This window comes from Diorhabda sublineata, chromosome 6 (assembly GCF_026230105.1).
Source record: "Diorhabda sublineata isolate icDioSubl1.1 chromosome 6, icDioSubl1.1, whole genome shotgun sequence".
NCBI lineage: Eukaryota > Metazoa > Arthropoda > Insecta > Coleoptera > Chrysomelidae > Diorhabda > Diorhabda sublineata.
The window spans coordinates 20,116,372-20,144,055 of NC_079479.1; the positions used below are offsets into that span (position 1 = coordinate 20,116,372).

The 27,684-nt window shown below is 32.7% G+C and overlaps 3 protein-coding genes across 3 annotated transcripts; all 3 read right to left on the reverse strand.

The window, feature by feature from the left end:
* Window positions 1-15,747: 15,747 nt before the first annotated feature.
* LOC130444912 (piggyBac transposable element-derived protein 2-like) lies at window positions 15,748-22,967 on the reverse strand. The gene is made up of 2 exons (XM_056780277.1): window positions 22,951-22,967; window positions 15,748-17,398 (listed from the first exon to the last, which is right to left on the reverse strand). Exon 2 carries the CDS (start codon window positions 17,251-17,253, stop codon window positions 16,396-16,398), a length of 858 nt encoding a protein of 285 aa, XP_056636255.1. The 5' UTR covers window positions 17,254-17,398; window positions 22,951-22,967; the 3' UTR covers window positions 15,748-16,395.
* A 1,890-nt stretch (window positions 22,968-24,857) lies between these two features.
* On the reverse strand, window positions 24,858-25,811 carry LOC130445824 (uncharacterized). The gene has a single exon (XM_056781709.1). It carries the CDS (start codon window positions 25,809-25,811, stop codon window positions 24,858-24,860), a length of 954 nt encoding a protein of 317 aa, XP_056637687.1.
* Window positions 25,812-25,849: 38 nt separating this feature from the next.
* On the reverse strand, window positions 25,850-27,049 carry LOC130445825 (uncharacterized). The gene has a single exon (XM_056781710.1). It carries the CDS (start codon window positions 27,047-27,049, stop codon window positions 25,850-25,852), a length of 1,200 nt encoding a protein of 399 aa, XP_056637688.1.
* Window positions 27,050-27,684: the final 635 nt, after the last annotated feature.

Here is a 27,684-nt window from a genome sequence, read left to right on the forward strand (position 1 = left end):
TAAATAACATATAGAAAAAGTTTAAGCCTTGTGAAAGTACCTTAGTCGAAGTGGCGATCATCTCTCCAACTATCTGAATTCTCCGCTGAAATGATCATGATCTGAAACAATGGAATCTGTAGAGGAAAATGGTTTCTCACATATGTGACAATAAGTTGCTTCCTCTATCATTGTTCGTTGTTACGGATTTAATATCTTTAATTTTTGATTCGATAAATTTCGCAATTATGGTCAATTCATTTGCAAATCACAAATCATGTCATCCAATCCATTCCACGATAACTTTTATAATAAGAAATATTATCATCGAAAGTACATTTTACATAGTAACCTGCACTGTAAACTATATGTTTTTGATACTTTAAAGTTTTTCTTGTTATATGGTTACATTTTTCTAACATCGATTCAAAATCGCCATAAATTACGAAGGGACATTTTTGTTTGTATACATAATTTTTAAAATGAACAAAATCGTATTTTGGAAATGACATTTTATACTCATTAATTTCAGCACACAAAATTGAATGTTTTCGCAATTTTTCCTCGGTTGTGAAATAATTGAGACACCTGTCACAAATGAATATTTTTTTTTTACTTTTAGAACTATGCCTGGAAACAAGTCTAGATAAATGTTTTATCCATACATAGTGAAATTAGTAGATAGAAAAAGCGGGTTCAAGAATGGTAATGTAGAAAAGGGGTCCTCTTATCATGCGTGACGTCACGAAAGTCGTGTTATCATCCGACGTCACGTAACGTCACGAAAGACGTGTCATCATCTGGCGTGACGTCATACGACGTGACGAAACAATGTAGAGAATATTTTTTTTAATAAAAGTCTGGAGCCGGGGATTCGAGATTGATGGTCGAATTCAGCGCCTTAACAATTACACTATTTCGCCTCGACAAGTATTATGTCTAGAAGTAGGTATTTAAGCGACTCTCAAAGATGCCATTGTACGGGCTCAAAAATTGGCTTAAAAAAAATTGAAAACGGTGGAACCCTCATTCTTGATGGTCAGCCGTTTAGACTCAATGTGGGTGGCGTGTGCAGCGACGGTGCCGACGGATCGGCGCACACTGGAACGAAATACCGATTTTTCGGACATTGCTTTCTAAGTACTACGCTACTAACACAAACAAATTTCACTGTATTAAACTACAAGCCCAGGAATAAGGGAAAAACATGGAATTTTAAAAATTATTTGTAATCAAAGTTACTTTTTTTATTTATGTTTTTTAGCATTTTCTAATGTGAAGTGTGCTGCCTACAAAGAAAACAGATAGAGATAAATATGTTTTAATTTTGTACAAATACACATTTTTTTACAATATACATACATATGTATATATATATATATATATATATATATATATATATATATATATATATATATATATATATATATATATATATATATATATATATATATATATATATATATAACTTAACTTTTAACTGGAACCGTGTTTTTAAAAACTAACTTTATTTCTAACATAAATTCTACCAACAACTTCAATTACAAGACTGATATTTTTTATTACAAACGTGAATTAAATAATCTTTTGGTAAACACAAGCTAAGCAATTCTACAATAAAATAAGTTCTTAATCAGCACAATATACTGTCCACCTAAGGGCAATGGCGTAGGTGACACCTCCCCCTTTAGAAGGAAGCTTCTCCTGGAAGCTGGATCCCATCTTCTGTTGCCTGCGGGTGATTCTTACTTGTCCTTCCTGAATGTTTCCTCTTATACAAAATCCACAAGAAGGCCAATATCAATGCTATATAAAGAAGAATAGTCCAAATACTGGGAATGTGAAAATTAGTGTTATCCGTGAATATTGGCGTTACCAGTTGATTTGGAATATCCTTTAATTTTAATTTTTTTAAATCAATCTTCATTGGAGAAACGTGTAATTGATTTAATTTCAAATTTAATTCATTTATTACAAAAGGTTGTACAAACGTTTTTTGTTGAAATATTAACTCTTGGTTCCTAAATATAATTTTACATGCTGAATTTTCTATTAAATAAATGCCTTTAAGAGTTCTCACTTCAGTTTCTTGCTTACATTTTATGATTAATTTTTCTTCTCCGGAATAATTTCAATGTGATTCATAATTATTTCAATTTTTGTATATTGACAATATGTAGAATTTCCTGCTAGCAATATGTTCTCTTCGCATCCATAATTATTATTGTCTTGCAAATGGTTAGGACATTGAAATATATTGCCGCGAGTACAAATGTCATTTAGAGGTTTAATGACATTATTTGATTTAAGTAAAAATTTTGAATTAGGTATTAATGTTACGTATTCTGATTCAATTTCTGTAGGTATAGGTAACATATAAAAAAGATTAAATAAAATATCATAGTTAATGGGTATCGATAAAAAATATTGAATTTGATTATTTTCTACTTTACAAACTATATCTATGACGGCTTCAAATTCTAAAATATTTTTATGTTTTAATTCAAAGGGTAATTCCGCTTGGTAGTAATAATGCACTTTTTGCAACTCTATAAATAAATCGTGAGATTTTATAATACTTGGATGTAATGTTCTAAGTTTACAGAAGGTCAAGGAATTTTCAACCGTTTCTAAAATGTCTTGAATTACATTGAATGTGATAAGAAGTTCGTTGAATAATTCTTTTAAATATTTAATATTTTCCGCATTTGCTTGAAATTCTAGAATATCTCTTATCTCAAATATTTTCGTTTTTAATAATTTTTCATTATACTGAATGTCCTGAATTGTCTTATTAAAATTATTAATTATTTGGCGACTAACAGAACTTATTTGATTTTGCAAGTTTTCTTGGTTTTGTTTTAAATGTTCCATAATTGAATTAATTCTTTCTCCATCTTCAGAGTCCAAGTTTCCTGTTATTGTTTTTACTATTGATCCAAGACCGTTAATTAACCCTCTCTTTGGTCTATCTAAGGTAGAATGAATATTAATGTTATCAAATTTTTCTTCTATACTATTCCTAGTGTACTCTATTATATTTACAATATTTTCTGTTTCAGAATGAAAAAATGTATTATTAGACATATTATATTTAACGTGATTATATTGTATACTTAACTTATTATATTCTACGAGTAGTGGACTTAAATTATAAAAATGAACAAAAGTATGGCCGGATTTCTGCAGCTTGGCATATCCAAGATTTATGGGAAGTTATGGGTAGCATCTTTTATATTGACTGTTGCGTCTCCGGCGGTGACGAACCTAAAATAAATTTATAAGGAGTCTTTTTAGGACGTTTTATGTTTGAAAGATGAATATTTTCTGAAGTATTTTTGTGTCTAGTAGCGATTTTAGCTGTTTTTAGTCGGGTATTTTTGCTTTTGATTTCTTCACTTTTATATTTATTTTTGGTTTTACCTTGTGCCTGTTTATTACGTACATACACTTTAGTGGGTATTGTATCTGGCAATTCTTCACGGCTTTTATTTGCTTTAGAGATTACTTTTGATTTATTTTCCTGTAATTTTTTATTTAAATTCGAGTATAAAATTTTCATTTTATCTTTATGATTTTGTATATAATTATTAACTACTTGTTGATCAATTTCTATATCGAAAGGTGTGTTACTGTTTATGTGTCCGGTAATTATTTCGTTTGGTTTCAATTTTGTTGCAGAATGACGCTATTATTATAGGCTAATAATGCGTAAAGTATTTTATTTTCAATAGTCTCATTTTTAAAATCTTTTTGATTATTCAAAAGTCTGACGTGTTCAATAATTGTAGAGTGAAATCTTTCAGCAATTCCATTCGATTCTGGATGTTGAGAACTTATGAAATGAATTTTAATTTTATGCGTTTCTAATAGTTCTTTTACAACAGAATTTTTTAACTCAGTTCCATTGTCTGAAATTATTTGTTCTGGTATACAGTGGTGTGTAAAATATTTAATTAGACTATGAGCTACCTCTATTCCTTGTCTAGATTTTAATTCATACATTTGACCATATTTGGAAAATGAATCTATTATCGTAAGAAATTTACTATTTTCTAAGGTTATCGTGTCTAAATGCAAAATTTGAAAAGGTTTAGTAGCTGTGGGGGTAACATTTAAAAATGGTTTTATTGGTTTTCTATCAGATTTGCTTAACTGGCAAACTTCACATTTGTTTATACAAGTTTGTATAGATGCTCTTTGATTTGGCCAGTAATACAAAGTTTTTAATTGATTTTCAGTTTCATCTAGTCCTCTATGATTAGTCTTACCTTCGTGGTAATTTTGAATCACTTCTTTAATTTCATTTAAAGGAACATCTATTAATTTTTTATTACATTTAACAAAGTCAATTTGAGAATCTTGAAAGTGATTTTGTAGAACGACACTGAATTTTTCATAAGTTGGGAAATAAATAAAATATTTAGTTTTTGGTACTATGTATTCTTTTACGAAATTAATGACATCTTGCTCAAAATTGTTTTTAGATATTTGCACAACAATTCTTTGTTTATTTTCATATAGTTTCATAATAGTAGGTACGGCTGGTTCGAAATTTACTTCCGAAAATATTAATTGATTTTTACCAACATTTATCGCTGAATCTGAAATTGGTATACCAATTACAGGATTTTCCTCATTTGTATGAACAGTTATATCTTCGTCGTCATTCTCATTATTATTATTTTCGTTATCTGTTTCAACTATTAGCGATACATTATCGTCGGGAGTTGATGAGAGTTTTTTATTAAATTTGTCCATATAAACTAGTAATTTTTTAGGACATTGAGGTTCTTGTAATTCAGTTTCATTGATATTTATTTGAATTCGGGATAAACAATCGCTATTGGTATTTAAAGCACCCTTTTTGTATACTATATCATAATCATATTCCTCAAGTTTCAAGCGCCATCTAACAAGTTTTGAACTTGGATCTTTAAGTGAGAATAACCACTGGAGTGGTTTATGATCGGTAACTATTGTAAATTTTCTGCCAAAAAGATAGGGGCGGAAGTATTTGGTTGCCCAAACTATGGCAAGAAGTTCTTTCTCTATTACAGAATAGTTGCATTCTGAATCATTTAGGGTTCTGCTGGCATAAGCCACAGGTAAATCAGAGCCTATTTTGCCTTGACTTAGAACAGCACCTAAAGCATAATTGCTGGCATCTGTGGTAAGGTTAAAGGGTTTTGTAAAGTCTGGATATTGAAGTATTGGTTCATTCATCAACAGATTTTTACACATTTCAAAGCATTCGACGTAATCTGAATCGTTTACATTAATAATTGCATCTTTTTTCAGTCTAATAGTTAATGGTTTAGTTAATTTTGAAAAATCTTTTATAAATTTTCGGTAATATCCTAGGAGTCCAAGGAAACCTTTTAATTGTTTTGAATTTTTTGGTATTGGAAATTTTTGAATTCCTAAAATTTTAACTGGGTTCGGTTTTACACCTTCTGGCGTGACAATATGTCCCAGATATTATACTTCTTTTCACAAGAATTCGCAGTTATCAATTTATAATTTAAAATTAGATTCTCTTAATCTATTGAATACTTCTTTTAAATTTGTGATGTGTTCTTGTAAACTGGTACTGAACACAATTATATCATCAAGGTACACCAAACATTTTTCGTTCTGTATACCCATTAGGATATTGTCCATGACCCTTTGAAAGGTTGCAGGCGCTCCTTTCAGACCCATAGGCATGCGCACATGTTCATAGTGCCCATTTTCTACATTAAAGACTGTTTTCGGAATATCCTCCTCAGCCATTTCGATCTGATGGAAACCACAAGCGAGATCTAATGTTGTAAAATATTGACAACGTCCAAGCTTATCTAGTAACGTTGTAATATCTGGCAATGGATATCGATCTCCAATTGTGATCTCATTCAGTTTTCGACAGTCAACAACGAGTCGAAACTTCGGCTTTTGAGAAGCATCTAGCTTCTTTGGGACTATCCAAATGTTGCTAGACCATGGAGAATTGGATGATCTAATAATATTATTACTTAACATTTTTCGTATTTGATTTTGAATTTCCGTTCGGTGAATCTCAGGTTACCTGTATGATTTTGAATAAATAGGTATTTCATTAGAAGTTTTAATGTGATGTTTTATTTTACTTGTGAAGGTGAGTTGATTTCCTTCAACATGAAAAATATCACTATACTCTTGAATTAATTTTAATACAGATTGTTTCTCTTCGGAATTCATGTGTTCAGTTCTAACTTTCGAAACATCAAATTTAACATTTTCACAATAAATTTCATTAAAATTTGGGTTGAGGGTTTGTTCGTATTCATCGAATGTCTCAACACTAATAGAAGGGCTTAAATCTACTCGAAAGTTGGATTCTGAAGGATTTAAAATTGTACATAAAGTTATATTATTTTCAACTTTTGTTAAACATTCAGGGATTTCTAATTTCCCATTTCGTGTATATGGTATAATTACATTACCATTTTTTACATTTTCAATATTTAATTTAATTACTTGTTCACAACGTGGAGGCACTACTATACAATTCGTGGCTCCAGTTTTAATGTCAAAGTAATTCAATTTAATTTGACTATAAGGAGTCATAAGCAAATTATTATTTAAATCGATAATTGCATTAAGTATTTTTAAATTATCCAATCCTAACATACAATCAAAATGATCGTGAAATTTGAAAACGCAATATTCTAAATTGAGCGGTTTCCTATAATTAAACGTTTTAGGGATTGGAATGAGTGTGCAGAAATTTTGTTGACTGCTACCAAAGGCAGATTTTACATGGAAGGGTTTTTTGACATAAGATTTTTTGAAATATTTCTCAGCAACTGCTGGTGTCACAAAGGATCTTGTGCTACCAGTATCAATTAAAACCTTAAGATTTTGTTCTTGATAATGTTTGGTTTGGTTCCGAGGCTGGTGTCTCTAAAAAATTATCGGATTCATCATTAGTGCAATCAGAATCGTCTATATTATGGAGTTCTTCCGAGATAAAATTTCTAGGTTTATTCGGATTGTGTTGGAACCTATTTTGATAATTTTGAGGGGGTCTAGATGTATTTCTTGTAGACATACTCATTGGAGTTGGATTTGGAAATCTTTGGTTCTGATTGGGTTTAAAAACGTTTTGACCATTATTAGAAAAGTTTGTATTATTCCTATTAGAAGGAGTGTAAGAAGTTGATGGACGATTTTGCGGGTTTGATGCGGAATTTCGATTAGTATATTGATAATTCGGCATAGAATTTTGCCTAGGAGGTGGCTGCCTATATGCCACATTATTTTGGAAAGTGGTTTTATTTTTATGTGAATTATTTTGCGTATTCAAGGATGAAAAAACATTTTTCGGATGATTATTCTGGATCATATAAACTTGAAAATCATTTGTAAGAACATTTAAAGCAATATTCAAATTTTCTGGATTTTTCGTACGCATTAATGTGCCTAAAGGTTCTTTTAAACCGCGTAGTAATACTCTGAGAGCCAAATTTTTAAAGTAATTACCCAAAATTAAATGTTCACTAACATTAGAATGTGTCGTGAGATAAGAAATTTGAAGATTTAATAAATGTTGAATTCTATTATAAAATTCGAAAGGCGTTTCATTACCTTGTTTCATTTCTGAAAGTTCTATATTTAAAGTGTAAATATCTCTTTTGTCAGCGTAAGTATTAAGAAGTGCGTCTTTTAGATTTTCCCAAGTTCTTATCGTACAAGAAGAAATGTTTATGGCTGCTTCACCTTTTATTTTTGCTAAAATGCTGGACATCAAATATTCATTTTGAAAATCCCCTACATCCACAGTATTATGAAACTTACTTACTAATTTCTCTGAAATTTCTATAAACCTAGGAAGTAATGCATTGTTTCCATCAAATTCGGGTATCATATCAAGATACTCTTTTTTTAAAATAGGTAATTGTGGAGTAGCCATTTTATTAAAATTATTCGTAGAAAAAAGTTTTGGTGATGCTAAGTTAAATTTTATTTTAGTATTAACAGAGTTTGAGCCTGAATTTGAGTTATTTGAATCAGAATTTGAGTCAGAATCGTCAGATTTGTCAAGTAAATAATTAATATTTCCTCTATATGACATTAAAAACACCTACAGCAATAGAATGAAGATCCTTTCCATTGGCTCGGACTGCACAGGAACAACCAATATCCTCTTGATTCTTCCGGTTTCTAGCACAACACAGATCTTCTAGTTGAGTTACTCAGTTCGCCCAACTAAGAGTTCCAATAATTAAACTTTATTTGTTCGAATAGTCAACAAATCGTAGAAACCAACCGGTTATATGCTTTAACTTCCGATTAACTATCCTACTGACTGCGCCACTTAACTTTTAATTTACTGGAACCGTGTTTTTAAAAACTAACTTTATTTCTAACATAAATTCTACCAACAACTTCAATTACAAGACTGATATTTTTTATTACAAACGTGAATTAAATAATCTTTTGGTAAACACAAGCTAAGCAATTCTACAATAAAATAAGTTCTTAATCAGCACAATATACTGTCCACCTAAGGGCAATGGCGTAGGTGACATATACAATTTAAATTTTGTAATAAAATATAAAACAGAAACATAAAATTTAGTACAATTTAGTTAAATATATATAGAATAAATATATACATAAAGAAAGTAAAAAATAATATTAAATATCACCAATGCGTAGAGCAAAATTAAACTACAGAATAAAGTAAAACAAAATAAAACTAAAAAAATATTCCTTTAATCAAAAACAGATTAAGAATAAAATAAATCTTCAGTTAATTATACTCAGATATAAATACAAACAATCGAATTAACTAAACCTTACGGCTAGACATCTTCCACTTTTTTATTGAAATTAACAAACTTTAGTAGATTCTTATCAAAACTAATCAAAAACAAATAAACAAACAAACTTAGCGGGATTATTTGCTTTCATGTTTTTACTCTATGTCCATTGAGTTGTCGTTATCACTGTCTTCAGGATCTTCATCAACATCTTCACTAAAATCAACGTTGACCATTAATGAGATGGTTTCGGGAAATAAACTTTCTTTGCCTGATTTGGGTCCGTAGCGGGGTCTTATTTCAGAAATATGAGGGTCCGATGAAATTAATAAGTTATGCAAGACGTCTTCATTATTTGATAACCTATTCATTTTACGAGATCTGAATTCTCTTGTATTCCAAAACGTTTTATTAAGTGATTCTTGAGCTTCCTCTGACATTGTTCCAACGGGTACCAAACAGTTTTCAATTATGTTTCGTCCATGAACTAGCACTTTATATACTGTAACAGGCATATCGTACCAACCGTAATGCCTGACAAATAGTTGGGCTGTTTTTTTTCCGAAAGCACCAAATTTTTGTGGATTAATTTGTTGACCGGAAGCAATGGCTTGTAAAATAACAGCAAATCTAATAACATCTTCATCGATATTTGTAATTTCAGACGTTTTTTTTGGGTTACTTAAGAATTTTCTAGCAGTGTTTCCGTCGTTGTAAGTCCCGACTCCTTGCTTTACTGGATCGACATGGAGGCCTAACTTCGTTTGGAACCTTTCTTGTATCAGCTGTTTCCTGGTGCTCTGAAGCTGCTTATATCCTGGAGTTGAGGCTGACCATTTTTTGAAGTCCAAATTGTACGAAGGCACTCAAAAAATCGTATTTTAGCATGAAGTGAGGAAATGCCGAATTTGTAATATTCTTCTTTTTTTATTCTTTGCTGGACTTCTTCTAAATTGTTCATCAACTTTGGCGTTGCTCCACAGATATAGCATCGCATTGATGACTTTGTCTCAGTGACTACATTACAAAATTTTCCATCAATCATAGTCATGAAAAGTTGGTGATCAATCTGTACATTTTCTAAATTAGTCGTTGTCAATGAACTAATCTCGGATTCTAATCTTTGAACTTCTTCGTTGATGATATCCACAGTTTCTTTTTTAAACATGAAGTTTATAGGCCTACAAAATTCATTTTAGCCGCAAATAACAACTCGTCTCCAGAATAACTATTTCTTATTTCTTCAGTGCGTCTCATTTTGTGCCTTTCAGAGCATTCACTGAATGGCTTTGGTTCGTTAAAGCTATTTTTATCGGGTTAATCGAAAAATCCATCAGGCATTAAAGGTTTTAGCAAGCCATTCTTGATTTTTTTCAATAAATCTTGCCCTCGTACGTAATGATTCAGCCCACTTTTTGCGCAGAGTTGAACAATAGTTGTGTAATTTATTTTTAAGGAGCTCTAAATTGTTTTCTGAAACACGAATGCACACACGCCGTAATATTTCATTTTTTAAACAATCCACATTCTCAGAGAATCCCGGTTCTTTGATTAATTCGAAAAGATCACCGTTTGTTTTCAACATAGTGACTAAAAAAGCTGTTCTTTGGAACTTTATTATATTAGTAAAAGGTAAAATAACAATGATCACAATTGATAATACTATTGCAATAACTCTCACTAATTTATTAGGACTAGACCGTAAAATAGCATAGGCAAATGAAAAATATCATTCAGGTTGAATGTGTGCAGGTGTTACTAATGGATTAGCTGGGATAAAGTTTTCAAGGTTAGCCAAATGACAACTGAAGAATGGTAATACATGATATTTTATAATCGTACCGAGTTGTTTATCACCTCTCTATTTATAAACAGCCAAACACCGCTTTCTGTATTTGTTATTGAGCCCAAGATTGCAGGTTGTGGCAGCTGCTAATCTCTTCGAATAATTCGAGTAGAAAACCTAAAGAAAACAATGCAACGAGTCGATTTTCGCCAAACCTTGACAGAAAAATTACAGGTGAGATTTTATCGAAACAACTCATAATTTCTTTCCTAAAAATATTTTCAAGGCGATGTTCAAATAGGGTCTAAAAGTGGATTCAGTAGAAAGGAACATGGGTAACACCATTGTATAAAAATTTAAATTTATTTTTTTTTCGGTTCGGGTATTCCACGTTTGTATTTTATCCTCGAAAAATATTAGTTAATTGATACTTTTTCAAATTTTATATCGAGTAAATATTCTGTAAGGGTTTAAGAACGAGTTAATATAAAAATTAATGAAAAAAAATTTGTGTTTGTTTTTTGTCAATGTCGCGTTTTTCCCATTAGTCGTTCCAGTGTGAAGAGAGAAAGAAGTGTTTGTATTACAATGTCTTCAGAAGAATATAGATGCAAATTGGAGGAATGTGGTAGACGTGTTCGAGAATTGAGTAAAGATATTACAATCTATGGAAATAAGATTGAAGTGATAAGAGGATTGGATCGAATGCGTTTGTTTGAGGAAAAGAGTTTCTTCAAAAATAGAGAACTACCACAAGCACAATATCCACTAAACAGAATAAAACCAACTACAAAATGAATACAACAACAACGATGGAGCAAGAGATGAAGGATGACATAAACAATGTGTTTGCTATATGTGTAGTTTTAACATCAGTGTTTATTTTAATATTAAAAATTGTATTGAGTATTGTTAGAAAAAAGTTTAAGTCATCCTGTAATATAGACATAAATGATATACAATGTGTTTCAATAAAACAATTTTTAAATATAATTTATTTAAGCAAAAAAAGTTACAATGGTATCATACTTAAAAACCAGTTTCGTGGTCGTTCTACATTAATTTGGTTACAATTTAAGATTCCATCGGCATGGCAAGGCAAGGAAACTTTCCATGGCGGTGGACGTCCAATCAAATTTGCAGACATCAACAATTACGGTAGAAATTCCATATTCTTCATATTTCTTTTGTAAAAATTCAGCTTTTTGATTGCCGCGAACGTAAATATAATCGACGTTTATACTTTTCAAAATCTCGTTCAATTTTGAATAATCAACATCCCCACAAGAGTACTTAATTCCATGGATATAACGTTCCAAAAACTTGATTGTTTTTCGATCTTCATTGTTAAGCAAATGAAACGATAGTGGTGGTGTAAATATGTAGTGTCTATTTAAATCCGATTTCGATGGATAGTTCCTTAGGATGAAATGTACATTCGATAGTAATGCCTTGAATCTCAATGAATGCTACTCTCATAGTAGAGTTTATTTGTAACTGTCGCGCGCAGTTTCAGCATCTCACTATTATATGATCGTTTTGATAATTTCCGTTAGCGGGTGATACTCTAATAAACAATCATGTACAATTATACAATATTTGCTGGAAATCCTACACCTAAGGTAGGTGATGATACTATTAAGAATTGATAAATTTTCCTGATCACAATTTTCAGAGTAAAGTAAAATCACCCATGCATCCTTGAAATACAACTATTAATTTGTTATTAAAAAAATAATAAACCCAGTTGAGTACTTTTTAGTTATGATAAAAAAATATGTACAAATGTTGTACCTGTTGGCCATATTAAAATCATACGATTGTAATATGGCCAACATTATATTGTGAGTAAACTCACCTTAGTTATTCTAAATTAATAATTTAGTAATAGGTTATGAGGCTATAACACCAAATAATTACTATTTATTAATATATACTAATATATTAGTAGTAATTAACCTAAACTTGTAATTCAAACACTGGTATTAGATTACACATTTTGGGCAAATAAACAAATCTTTGTCTCCCTTAGTTAACCCAACACATTCTTCGTGAACATAAGTCCCACAAATACCACACATTCTCATGTCCAACATTTTATCTTCCTTACATACAAAACAGAACCAGCTTTCATCAGATGTTTGAGGATCCTTTCCTTTACATTCTTTCTTGAATTTCATAATTTCATGTTTCTTTCCTTTTATGATCTTTCTGCCTTTTGTTGTCCCAGTAAATTTATTGGTTTTTGATGATCGGAAACAATGAATTTGTTAACTTTTTGAGTACGGGCAGGGTGAGGCCTTTGAGCTTTTCTTTTTTTAACATCTGGATTCCTTTCCAAAAAGCCCTTTAACTAATAACGTGCCGCAGAACATTTTGTAAATTTATTACGAATGCCATTTTCTTCACGGTATTGAACAACATTTAATTTAAGCAATTTTGAAGTTAATGGATATCCTACATCCGCTAATCGGAATATTCTAGTGCATAATTCACTTTCTTTTTCTTTGGTGGGAGTAGTAGTCTTACAACACAATTTGAACTTTGTTACTACATTTACCTGAAGGTAACGGCGTAAAGTTAGCCTTGGAATAGAATACCTTTTACTTGCAGCATTTAAAGACAGACGTTGGGCTCTCACGTCTTCATTTGCTAGGTTTAGACCCTCTTCACTCCAGATCCCACGTTTCTTCTTCCCAGTATTCTCCTCGGGAATTATTTCTGGAACAACAATAACCAATAAATGCAGGTATTATGGCCAGGGTTGGCCATACCACCAAGAAGTACTGGTTTTAGTTGATACTAAAAATAAAGATTAATACAAACAATTGCTTACTTTATAATGTTATCAGTCGACTAAGTATTAGAAACTGTTCTAAAAACTACAGTCAGATCAATTGCATATGATAGCTGCACAAAGAAATAGTCGTGAACTTACCAGCGTTACCTAGTAGCAGCGTCTCTCTTTTCACAACGGATCAGCGAAATTATAGCTACTGCTCACTGAAAAGCTTCCACCCCTCAAATAATGGACTCTACAACCCTTGGTAACCTGCCACATTCTAGTGGAACTCATTACTGTAATACTACGACTTGGCCATATTACCAGCATGGCCATATTATCATCATCCACCTTACTTCAATTTCCACTTTTATATCGACCGTCGATGCTCTAATTCCCTCCTCCTGTTTGGAGCAGTCTATTACGAAGAGAGCATGATTTTTGAATGCTTCATAGTCCAATGTCGGATGTCCTATGTTTGTATTAATATAGCTTCTATAGAATGAAGTGTAATTATAATAGGCAAGACTATAGTCGTTCTGTTCAAAATCCATCTTTAATCGTTCGCTAGGCCAAAATTCTCCGTTCAAAAGCCAATCTTATGTTGTTGGTGTTCAAGTGATCAAATTGTGAGGGATCGTTTGTTTTTATGTTCGTCTATCAATTTGGAAGCAAACGATAACATATCGAGGTCTCTCGACGGAGGAACTCGTTTTAACTGGCCAAATCTCATTTTTAGCGTCTTTCGTTAACGTAGGTGTAACACAAAGTTCCCATTTTCTGAACGAAATGAATATTGATTGATCACTTTTTATTTGCTCCATCATTCGTAATTTGATTTCATCGTTAGGATAGACGTGCTTAACTTTCAATGTCATGCTGTTTGTTATAAACTTTATTGTGGTGTTAGATTGTACATTAACTACTACGGCATCGTTATCATGTCGAGAACGAATGAATCGAAATGTTTGCTTTCTTATAGGGGATCTTGGGGATCTCGTAAAGGTCAAATATCGAAGATATTTTTTGAGTGGTGGTGATGGTGGTGTTGTATCAGAACGCACGTACTTTCTTTTTTGTGCCATTCTTCAACTTTAATCCGATTGCTTGGAGGAATGCTCAATTTGCAGGAGTATGCTTCGTTCTTTGGAACCATCTGCAAGAGACTAATGTTGTTACAGTTGATGTTGGACTTTTATAATCGTTGATAAGTAAACCCATTTTTAGCGTTGCAACAGATGTAAAATTAACGTGCTCTTTTCTCCTCAAAAATTTACAGGTATGAGATCTTGATTCACCACTCTTACGGTGATGTTGGTGATTTCGTTTGTGCAGCTCACAGGTAGATAAATCGGATTGTTCCAGGATCCACTGTAATTGGGAAACTGAATGTTGTATGAGCGGGCTTATCCCCGTAGAAAGATCCTTCAGCAATACTACAATCGAAGAAAAATTTGATACTTTACAAATATTAACAGGTAGATCAGAACGATGGATTGTACCAGGATACAGTATCTTTGGAGAAAATCCGAATATTTTACCCAAACTATCAGAGTATTCAAAGTCGATGGCGTACTGTCGACTGTAAATTTCACACAGAAGAGTGTTGTTGTTGGGATTCAAAGATATATCGGCCATATTTGTCATCGTCATATATTCTTGTGGTAATTTGTGCCAGTTGTCCAATAACTCCCAAGGTCTAACTCATTCTACTAAATACTTTAGAGGAATAGTTTTCAATTCAGCACTTGTAAAAGAGGACAATTGTCTTTCACCAACTAACCACGCCACCAATACTTCAGACATCATAGAAGAATTGCAAACACAAATCTCCACAATTAATCTGATTGTAATTTTGGTACTGCTCGTAATTGTAAAATATTTTATTGTCGGCGAGATAGATGACAAGTTCTTTCGGAGGCTTCAGTAGGTATTGGAGCACTTGAGACCGGCCCCTCCACTCCACTTTTCATAAGTCACGTGACCACACCTTCTCGCTACCGGTGAAGTAAGTAGAGATATGGTAAGATGGCGCTACCGGTGAAGTAAGTAGAGATATTTAAAGATGGAGCGCAAATTACAGCGTTAACTCTTGAATTCTCATGTCCAAGTTAATGAAAAAATATATTCCCTTTTTATATAAAATAACTTAGTTACATTTGAATAAAATAAAATAAAATATAAAAAATAAGTAAACCACCCCCATTTTTTTTAATGGGGGTGTCACCTGCAGGTGACACTGGGCATTGTAGCAAAGTTAAGACTCACGGGTTTTTTACCGGTCTTAGTTAGGAAAAAAGATACAGTTTTATAATAATATTTATTTTATTACATATCTATATGAAAAAATATAACAATTATTTATTGTGAAAGCTGTACCAACACTTTAGATGCAAACCGATATTGCATTTGGTACACATTTTTCTAGTGCGTTGGTGACAATATCCGCATCTTCGTTGAGAGCAGTTGACTTCCGAGTGATCGTCCGCACTTCCTGCGGTCCTTACCGCGGCAGGTACTCTTATCTGAACAGGAACGCCACAAGCAGAATTACGGGACGCGGGCTTGCCATATTTTTGTAGGTAAATAGTTACTACATTTCGCCGAAAATCGCAATAGATCCAGTTGTTTTCTGACTGTCTTTTGATCAGCCATGCATTTTGACAAGCTGCATCCAGACCAAAAGCAAACAAAGGGAACCACCACTTTTTGCCGCGAAGAGCTACCCTCATGGAGTCAACGTTTTCGTCAAAGCGGTCTACCCCACTCATGTACTTATTGTACATCTTGATGACGGCTGGGCAGTCAACTTGAATTTTAGCTCGTTTTTTATCCACAAATCCAATCCGATCCACTTTTGTGATAGGATCCAATCCGTGGCAGTTGGATGCAATGGTGACGATGCTATTGTCATGCCACTTAGCTGCAATAATTTCCTTAGAAGCTTTATGACGTAGCTTTCCTCTTGGCTCTTTTTTCATGTCCTTTGAGTATGGCAAATTACAATTCTCTAACTGGTTTTCCCGAACAGTACCCGTGCCCCCAAGAGGCAAACCAGTGAATCAATCAAAGTATAAGTTGTACGGTCCTAACTTTTCTGGTAATCTTGAATGGAGTTCTAAAATAACAGCAGCTCCTAGGCCCAAGTCGGACTTCATCTTGAGGCCAGGGCCGGACGCGCCTTGATATGGCTCACAATTTACTAAATATCCATGGCGCGTAGCAGCTGACCAGAGCTTGTAACCGAACCTTATCGGTTTTCCGTGGATATGTTGTTTGGTACCATGCCTTCCAAAGTATGGTACTATAGTTTCATCTATGGAAATGTGTGAAGAACTTGCTTTTTTGAAATGTGCAGTGAAATTTACAATCAGTTTTGTAAAATATTCTCGAACTTCAGCAAATTTGTCGTTAGGCGGCAAGGATGTACTGTCAGAAAGATGAAGATATTGCAGAATTTCGAAAAATCTATTCCGCCTTATGCTAGATGCTACTAGGTCATTGAGCGTGTCACTTTTTACTACCCATAACATTCTCATATACTTTGGAGTCAAATATCCTGTAAGTAGCAGTATTGCAATGTACACTCTAATTTCATCACAAGTTACATTCAGAGTGTGATTTCTCTGTAAAGCGTACAAATTGCTCGTATCAACTATGAATTTTATTATGTCATTATAGAGCAATTCGAAATACTCGACGGCACTCATCACTTCCTGAGAGTTAGTAAAAACTTCTTCATCATGGTCTCCTTTGCCGCAACTAGTAAAAAAAGTGTCGTTGCTATACCATTTTTTTATTGTATTGGCTTTTTTTTTCTTCGGTGCAGGCACGTCGATTTCTTCTTCTTCCAGGTCATTCATGCGATTTTCTCCAGAACTGGAGGGTCTATTTTGTAGCTCTACTGGAGATCGAAGCATACAACTCAGAAGATGAAGAATATTAGCTTCGTTTTCATCTCCACTGTCTTCGTCAGTCACCACGCCATCATCAGGAGGAAATAAAATAATATCACCTGGGTCTTCCTCAGCCAGCAACTCCTCGACAATCTCATCTAACGTCAACCTGTAATACGTAAACAAGCACTAAAATATTATGAGCACAAAGCGATAAGACTAAATGTAAACAAAAATCTTGTTATTACTTAGAATGAATTCAGAGTAGTAGAATTATTATATTGCCCAGTGTCACCCACGGGCAAAATTGCTCTAGACCGCGTGAAACAAATGAATGAATTTGACAAATGGCATAATGGTCAGTGTTGCCAGAAAAAAAACGAATAGTGTTACTAATTAACTTTGCTGTAAAAATGGTAGGGTTTAAGTTTAAGTGTGGGAGAAAAAAATGTTTTACTTTCTGTCACCTACAAGTGACACTGGGAATTCAAAAGTTAATAATGGTAGGATATCTGTAGCATGGAAAGATGGCGGCGGCGGTATTGTAAAGTTATGTGCGAATTTACACGGAATATTTTCGCGTCATCCCCGCGGTGCGTCAACCCGCGCCCGTCACCTTGCGTCCCGCGTCACCCCACGTTCGTCATCCCCCGCGTCATCTCCGCGGCACGGCACCCCGCAACGTAACGGAATGGTTAGATGGAATTTCGGAGCTCTTGTAATTTCGAGGGCATGATCCAATATATTTCGCTTTTAACAATATGGTAGGTAATATTAACCTCACAACAACAAATATTATAAAAATGAATCACGGCCTTATGATTTTTCTAGCGCAGAGGTAGCAAAGCTGCATGTTTTTCTTATAGGTTCATCCCGTTCTGCGCAACCAAAAAGCTTTCACCCCTCGTGGATTCCTTAGCGTTTATGCATTGTTCATCCATATAATAATAATAACAACTACAAATCGAATAGATATAAATTTTACTTAGAAAAATGATTTTTTTGTAGGTATGTCTTAATTTACAGAAGAAACGTAATGGCATTATACAGAGTGTGTGTGTAAAAATCAGAACAAAATGTATTGTAATGGTAAATTATTATATATGAGGTGTAAAATCCAACGAAATTTATCGTAATGGGACGTTAAAGACGAATTGTAATGGTAAAAATAATATATTCCATTGTTATAATCTAAAGTAATATTAAAATAATACACAAAACAGATTATTATATATGAGGTATAAAATCGAACGAAATTTATCGTAATGGAACGTTAAGGACGAATTGTAATGATAAAAAAATAATATATTCCATTGTTATAATCTAAAGTAATATTAAAATAATACACCTTTTTAAATTTAAATATTTTATTTATATATAATAACTCTTAAAAGGTCCAGAGTGTAGGTGGGTAACCGTGAATATAACACCTTGAAATTCAAAGACTAGATTCCAACGAAAGCATAAATTTTAACCCCCCCTGCACCCTTTTTAAGAGCGTGGAATATTCTAAATTCATTGTGTGTGTAATAAGTAATTTTGAATCAATAAAATTGTTATCAGGTATGATCTAGTAAATACAATTGAAAAGACAGGGACCCAATATATATATATATATATATATATATATATATATATATATATATATATATATATATATATATATATATATATATACGTGGAGAGAAGTTTCAAATTGACATCCTGTATATGAAGAATATTCTAAATTCACTTCTAACATATATTCCCTGTCAACCATCCGATACTGAGGTGACATCTATGTTTGTTCCATCCACTCAAATTCTCCGTAAGGTAGAAATTCACACATTGCCTAACCTTATAAGCTATTTACATCCAATTACATTAAATATGTATCTGGTTTGAATTATATATCTTAAAATATTACTTAAAACTTTAGTATCATATGAATAGCGAAAAACGTTTATATTAGAGGTATTTCTTCACAAAAAAATTATTAACTATTATTATATAAAAATACCTTCTTCTTCAATGATTACGTATATCCATTGTTGTAACATCAATATCAAAATAGAATTTTGTTATTGAACCAACAACAACGATAAATACCATCGTAAACATCAAAACGCCAAATTAAAATGTCAATATAGTGCAAAAACATCAAAGTGTCATACAAATTATTATTATTGAAATATTTTCTTATAGCATAATCATAATGACTTTCAGTTAATACTATAATTGGAGATGTAGGAGTCACGTGATCAGTCATTTTTTTATCAATTCATAATATACTAACTAAAAAGTTCCAGTAGTAGCAGCAGCTTTACGATTGGGGTGTCAAATTGGTTTCGTGGTAGGTGTACTATGGAATTGCATCTTCTTCTTATAGCATAGGGTGTGAATCAAAAAATGAAACATTCCAGTCTTTCAAAACATTCTTTACCTAAAACTGAAATGGTATATGTGAGAATAAATCTCAGTATGGGTCTTCATTTCAGTTACCTTATTACACATAAAAAACCCTCTCTAGCGCTTGTGCTATTACCTCCCTTGCCAAAGGGGTTGATTACCACAATCTTAAGTGAGGTACGAAGGTTTTCTACGCATATTAACGTAAAATAATAAATTTATTTGTTATTGAATATTTATCATAAATTAGAACACAATGCTCTGAAAAAAATCACTATGATAATTATTATGTAGTTTTTCATCATAATCTAAATCTACTTCTAAATTCAAAATGTAATTACCTCTTTAACCGCAGTGTTTTCATGCGGTTATTATTGTGAGGAATGCCATGTTCCTTACAACGAATAAAAGAAACATCGATGTGGAGGAACTTGATCATAATCTAAATCTATTTCTAAATTCAAAAGACACAAGAGGAGTATGTCTGTTTTCATATTCATTTCATTGGTCAAGCGAATATATATTTTCCGGAGATGGATGCATCTTGATAGTCAAGAACGATGGTATTCCAACATCGATGGAATTGTATAAGTCGACGAAAGTAGCTTCTGTATGGTATCAGCACACGAAATCGGCCACACCTTAAGAATTGGTTATAGTGACATTCCAATTACAATAATGTACCCGTGGTATCAGAAAAACATAACAATGCTCGATGAAGATGATAAAATGGTGCTCGAATATCTTTATGGTCCCACACAAAAATTTGTACATAATCCATACAACAACGACGACGACGACAACGACTATGCAACCAACACAATCACCAACACTTCGTTCAACGTCACATCCGGAGACCAATTTATGTGATATCAAATCTGTAGATTTTGTTTCTTGTATCGACTCCATGATCTCCAAATTTCCCGTCTTTACATTGGTTTCAAGAGATTCTATGGAAATTTGATTTATTTGACATTCATATACCTTTACATTCTGAATACGTCAAAAATTATCTTCCACAGAAGATTCAATTTGAACCAATATCACACATTTTTCAAAATTCTGCAGGCAATTCATTTGCATTTAATAAACTTACCGGCGATTGTTATACGACATCTTTCCCAGATTTGACTATATTGGAAATAAACAAAGTATCTATACCAACTAATTCGAAAGTCGATGTTATTTATCAAACAAATAGTGGTCAAATTTTTGTGTTTTATGATCAAGCATATTACATCGAATTCAATGATGGATTTGAGAAAATTTTGAATAGAGGTCGACTTAGCGATCGCTTTTTAGGACTTCCGAAATATCCTTCTGCTGCATTCCGATATATCAGATATATTTACTTTTTCACTCAAAACACCTCCTACTACAAATTCAGCGAATATTCGAGAAGTGTTGTATCATCTGGATCATTTGATTGGAACCTCTTTGGCATACATTGCCACAACACCAGTCTGAAGGAACAACTAAAAGCACTTCTTACTCGTGTACTTTCTATTTTTGAATAATTTCTGAATAATTGTATGGAAAATAAAACAATCAAATATATTAGCGTTCGATTTATTTATAATATGTCACCAAAAATATATAATCGAAAGTAGTATAACAGTATTTCATCAGGATCTAAAAAAAATTAACAAAGTGTTGAAATAGTTTTATTATCATATTACCAAAAATTCCATTTTTTCTTCCATTTGCGTGTTGTTAAAATAATAAACTTATTATACATAGTTAGTTTGGAGTAACAAAAACATTAGTAAATATAAAAAGTGTTAAAAATAGAATTTCTTATCGTATTATCTTACATTTCAATTAAAAAATAACATAAAGTACACATTGAAAAATATAATTTTCGGTAATCAAAAATTATTTTTAAAAATTTATTTAATACAAAAATTAAAATTAATCTTGTTTTATTGAATGGATGCAATTAATCTCTCAAGCGAATTAACTATAAACATTACTAAGGTGTTTACATTCTGTCGTTTATATAATAAAATTATTGCTGACAATGTGTTGACAATATTTGATACTATTGCGTTTTATTAAAATGACCTTTTAGAATTTTCTCCATGTAATTTGAATTTCTTTTTTCAAAAATATATAGTAAGTTTGAAATATAGCAAAATATTTCACAATTATTTGGAAAAAATTTAATATGAATCGTCATTTCTATAGTGATTCTATGAAGATTTCTATCATGAGTTTTTATATGCGGTACGATTTTAGAACGCAGCGACGTATCTGGTCGCAAATGTCATGCTTTATATGATTTTCGAAGCATACTTGTCCACAGAAAGATCTTTTGCAATTATTCATAATTAACTTTGATCTCGTGATTGCTGACAACCAGGGCAGGTTCCTCCACATTGATGATCCCGATTATTATTGTAAGGAACATGGCATTTCTTTCAATAATAACTACACGAAAACGCCGCAGTTAACGAAGTAATTACATTGTAATGGCCCTCATGGTAGAGTAAATTCAACGAAGAACCTTTGTCTGTACCTTCGAAAATGACGTCACGACCTTTTGAACCATATTTGTAGACAATAATTTTATAATTTTTTAGATATTGTTGAAATTTTTGAAGTTCTGGTATTCCACATCACTCGGAAGGAAAGGAATCCCCTGAAGCTTCCATCAGTTCCAAAGCTCTGGCAGTCTGAAGTTTTCCAATATCTCTCCTAACTTTAGTGTAGAGAGGATCTTTATATACGTTAGCCATAGCGAAGACAAGAGCATGAGGTAAGGACATGTTATCTTTATTTTTTATAACAACAATACCACGAGTATTCGAAGACGATTCATCAAAGTTGTTGTATCTTTGATAACGGCTATTACCTACAGGCATACGTACAGACGTAACCCCCAAACAGAAAGTTTCCGTATTGAGACCTGTCGAATTGGATTGATAGATGGATGAGATAACATCATCAACAGTCACTTCTGATGCACGTGTAAAAGGCACCCATCCATCACCCTTGGTAAAGTCCTTGGAACAGAACGTAAAGCCTACTTTATCAGTAGGATTTAACTCCTGTGTCCCCTTTAAAACAATACCCTCGATGGCCTCTTTTACCCACCCAGCAGGTTCTGTACCTTCGGGTATATTTTTAATCTTAATTCGAGAGTTCGTCCCTGAACACCGAATTTGCAAATTTTTTTCAATGAATCTTTAATAATAAAAAATTTTTCCATTTTTAAAAATTCAAAAACAAAGAAAAGATAAAAACCAAACTCAAAAAAATTTTCAAAATCAAAAGACGAAAATACTCAAAATTTTCACAATTAATTTCAAAAATAATATGTAAAACACTTACCACTTTTCAAAAACAGAATAAACTCCTCACAATTTGCAAAAACAAGATCAGTCACGTCTGTTAAATAAGAGCAAACAGATAAGAATGATCAGTGACTGATCTCACTCTCGTATTTATTCATTTTTCTGCTGAGGTCACATGACAAATGTATCCAATCAATTGATTTGAAAAATGGTAGCTTTGGAAATAATACAAAGTTATTTAAAAGAAATTTAAAAATCTAATATAGTTATAAATAAATTGTGTATAAATTATTTATTTCACGTATTCTGGTTGTAGATAATTAAATAATTAAAGTTTCCGTTATTAATGAATTTATATCAATTATAAAAGATTCTCATTTTCATGTTGATAAATAAATTAGTGGTTTTCAACTGTTTTGTCTGAAACATTTTATGATAAGAAATGAGTAATTCCAATATTGATATGGAAAGACCAATGCTAATAAAAATTCATATATACTTTTTATTTAAATTAGGAAGAGTGATTTCAAAACCCATAAAAATATTATATTTCATTTAGATTTAAATTATGAATATAAATATGCGATCATTGTTATCACACAATCACCTAAAATCGTAGGTGACAAATATAAATCTAAAATACAGTATTCATTTTTTTCAGATTCTTCGTTTAAGTTCTTTTTTATAAATATTTTATGTTAACAATACAATAATATTTTGATAAAACTAATATCGTATATTTATATCTTTAGTTATCAAAGTGTTTAACTATATTTTCTGTTATATATCTGGTTATAATCTATCGCTATATACATTCTGGGGCCACAATAATAAGAGACAATTTTTACAATAAAGATATTTTTATTGGGAAACATTTAACAAAGATTTTTTAACGTCCAAACTGCATTTCACAGACATTAAGGGTATCTAAACACTTACTTTGTGGTTAAAATTATTTTTATCTCATAGTTGCTTTTAAAATGTCACAGTGAATATCTGTTGAAAATTAAATTATTAACAAAATCCTTTTTTTTATTTTTCTACTTACTAATATTCGTCTGGGCTGAAAACAAAAAATTGATAAATGTTCATACATTTTTTTTAATACTATCTCCTAAAAGTAAAAAAGTTATATTATCAGAATAAAATTTATTCCTTTAAACTTACTTTTATTTTTCAAGACAATTTTTCTGCCGATTCCCCAACGGGTACCTACCGGTGCCCGCTGATATATAGATGTTCTACGGAATTTAAGTAATTCTTCTTCATCCCTAAAATAAGATCATTTTTAATATATATATATATATATATATATATATATATATATATATATATATATATATATATATATATATATATATATATATTTATATGACCTGGTTACAACAACTTACATTTTGATAATGTATGATAATTTTGATGTGTGATGAAAATTAGAAAATTACCCTGGTATATTTAAAAAGGACTGTGCAGGTTACTTCTGGAAATATTGTGCAAAATGGTAGACTAGTGGGTGGTTTATAGGGTGAATGAAGTCGTTTTTCGTGATGAAGTTTGTGGTTGGATATCTTGATTGAAAATGTTTTAAAGTGGACTGTATACAATGTGAGAAGCACAATAAAACGATTTGTTTCGATTTTCACTTTATTGTATAAATGCTTTGTGAGCCTGAACAAAAAGCGCTGTTGGCCTCGTGGCTCCTTGATGATTTTATGTCTGTCTTCTTCGGCGCAAGCCCGGTTACTCTAGGTAGGCGCATGTGCCAAGTTCAGTAGCGCACTCAACATAATTTAAATATATACATTAAATGGTTAAACATACCGGCCTCCTTGAAAGGCTCGACTTTCAAACGAAAAATAATATAAAAAATTATGAATTTTATGTGTTTTCAAATAACTTAAAAATAAAATGTCAAAATAAATGTCAATCACTAAGAAACATTTTTTAAACGTCTATGGGTAGGACGCAAATTTCTGACACCGCCCTCTTCAGGATTCCATTCTTCGCACGGAGGGTAACTACTCTAGTGATGCCATCGCTGCCTGGATGCAGCTTAACAATGCGAGCTAAAGCCCAACACAATGGCGGCGAATTCTTATCCTTCAATAAGGCGAGAGCTCCTATATTGAGAAGTTCTTTACTTGCAGTTTTCCACTTTACACGTTGCTGCAAAGTTGAGACGTATTCGGAAGACCAACGTCGCCAATAATATTGATACATTTGCTGCAGTGTATGATACGTTGATAGCCTGTTAACTGGTATTTGCTGAACGTTTGATTGAGGTATGGCCTTCAACACGTCGCCAATTAAAAAGTGACTGGGAGTTAAAGGACAAAGGTCGTTGGGATCATCGGTTAATGGGATGAGAGGTCTAGAATTAAGAGTGGCCTCCACCTGAATGCATAGGGTGGCAAAATCTTCCAAAGACAAGCAGTTTTGACCTATCACTCTTTTTAGATGATATTTGGCCGATTTCACAGCCGATTCCCACAAACCACCCATATGCGGGCTGTTCGCAGGGTTAAAATGCCACCGAATTCCTTGTGTGTCACAAAATGTAGAAAATGAATTGTCTTGTTCTAATGTTTTTAGGAACAATCGCAAATCATTGTTTGCTCCAACGAAACATCCCCCATTGTCAGAATATATATCACTGCATAGACCGCGCCGTGAAACAAATCCTTTGAGGACGTTTAGAAACGAGTTTGCAGTTAAATCAGTTGCTACCTCTAAATGCACAGCCTTGGTAGTCATGCAAATAAAAATACACAAATATGCCTTTATAAATTTTCTATTTCTGTGCTTAACTTCCTTGACCGAAAATGGCCCCGCGTAATCGACGCCACTGCTTAAAAACGGTCTAGCTTGTGCGAAGCGTACGCTAGGTAAGTTTCCCATTTTTTCATTGTAAGAGCGAGGCTTTACTCGAAAGCAAGTTATACATTGATGCAAAATCTTTTTGACAATTTGTTTACCCCGCAATGGCCAAAGTTGTTTCTGAAAGAGGCCAAAGTTGCTTGAGCATCAGCGTGTAATAATAATGTATGCTCTCTTTCGATTAGGAGGCGCGTGACGTGACCATTATGAGGTAGGACGTAAGGGAATTTTTTATCAAATGAAAAGTTTGAATTGACAATTCTCCCCCCTACCCGCAATAAATGATCGCTATCTAAAAATGGGTTTAAAGTTAACAATTTTGAATGAGCGTTTAGCGGTTTATTTTTAAATAAACATTTTATTTCTTCCGCAAAATGCACTGATTGCGTTGCCCTTATAATACTTTGTTTTGCCAGTTTTAATTCGTGCACTGTGAGTTTTGTACCGTATATTCTATCATGTTTTGCACGTAATGTGTTACCTTTAAATCGTAAAATCCACGCTATGACTCTGTTTAATTTGTCGAAATTAGAATATCTCTCGAATATCGTACTATCAGCTATAATTACATTGTGTGTTAACGCGGAATTTTTTACCTCTGGTAATTCATTGAGTGGTAAAAAATTATTATTCGTGACCGGTTGATTAGGATTGCTTAGAAAGAATGGCCCGTTCCACCACATGTCGCATTCGAGCAGATGACTGGGTAGTGATCCCCTCGAGATGATGTCAGCCGCGTTATGTTCGGATTTTACATGTTGCCAATTTTCGATTTTGAATTTTCTTTGTATATCCGCTACGCGGTTTGCTACAAATGTTTTTAAAAGTGCGGGTTCCGTATTTAACCACGATAAAACGATGGTCGAATCAGTATAATAAAAAATGTTAGATATACGACAAGTAAAAGCCTCCATGAGCTTAGCTGTCAGATTCGTTGCTAATAAAGCTGCGTTTAGCTCCAAGCGTGGCAACGTGACAGCCTTTAAAGGTGCTACTCTTGATTTAGCACAAATTAAACGTACAGAACATTGTCCGGAGTTATCTACAGTTCGTAGGTATGAACACGCACCATACGCGATAGTAGATGCATCGCTGAAAGTGTGAATTTCAATAACATTGGCTTTGGGAACTGTTATTTGTCTAGGAATTTTAATTGTAGCCAAAATAGGTAATTCCTTTTGTAAATGAATAAACTCTGAAATTATTGGTGAAGGAGCAATTTGATCCCAATCTACTTTGTGCTGCCAAAGTTTTTGCATGATAACTTTGGCTTTAACAATTACTGGACCGACCAAGCCCAATGGATCGAATAACTGAGCAATTACGGAGAGTATTTCGCGTTTTGTGAAATTGTTATTTTCAATTTGTATTGAATCTGTGCTGAAATGTAGCGTGTCTGATTGAGAGCTCCAGACAAGCCCCAAGTTTTTGATTGGTCATCGGTTGATAGATAATGATCTGGTAGATCTGAAATGTTGTTAATATCGTTGAAAATGTTCGGTTTGTTAGTTTTCCACTTCCGAAGAGGAAAGGATCCACTTTCTAAAATGTTGGTGATGTTTTGCCTCAAAATTTGTGCATTTTCAATGGTGTCTGTACCAGTGATGAGGTTATCAACATAAAAATCGCGAGTTATTACTTGTGATGCTACTGGGTACTTTTTACTGTTTTCTAAAGCGAGTTGGTGCAAGCATCGTATAGCAATGAATAAAGCTGGAGCTGTGCCGTATGTTACGGTGTTTAATGTGTAGACTTCTAGAGGCAGGTTTGGATCAGAACGCCACATAATTCGATGTAAATCACGCTGCTCTTCTACAATTTCCACCTGCCGGTACATCTTCTCTATGTCCGCTACCATTGCTACATTGTGTTGTCTAAAACGAATGATGATAGC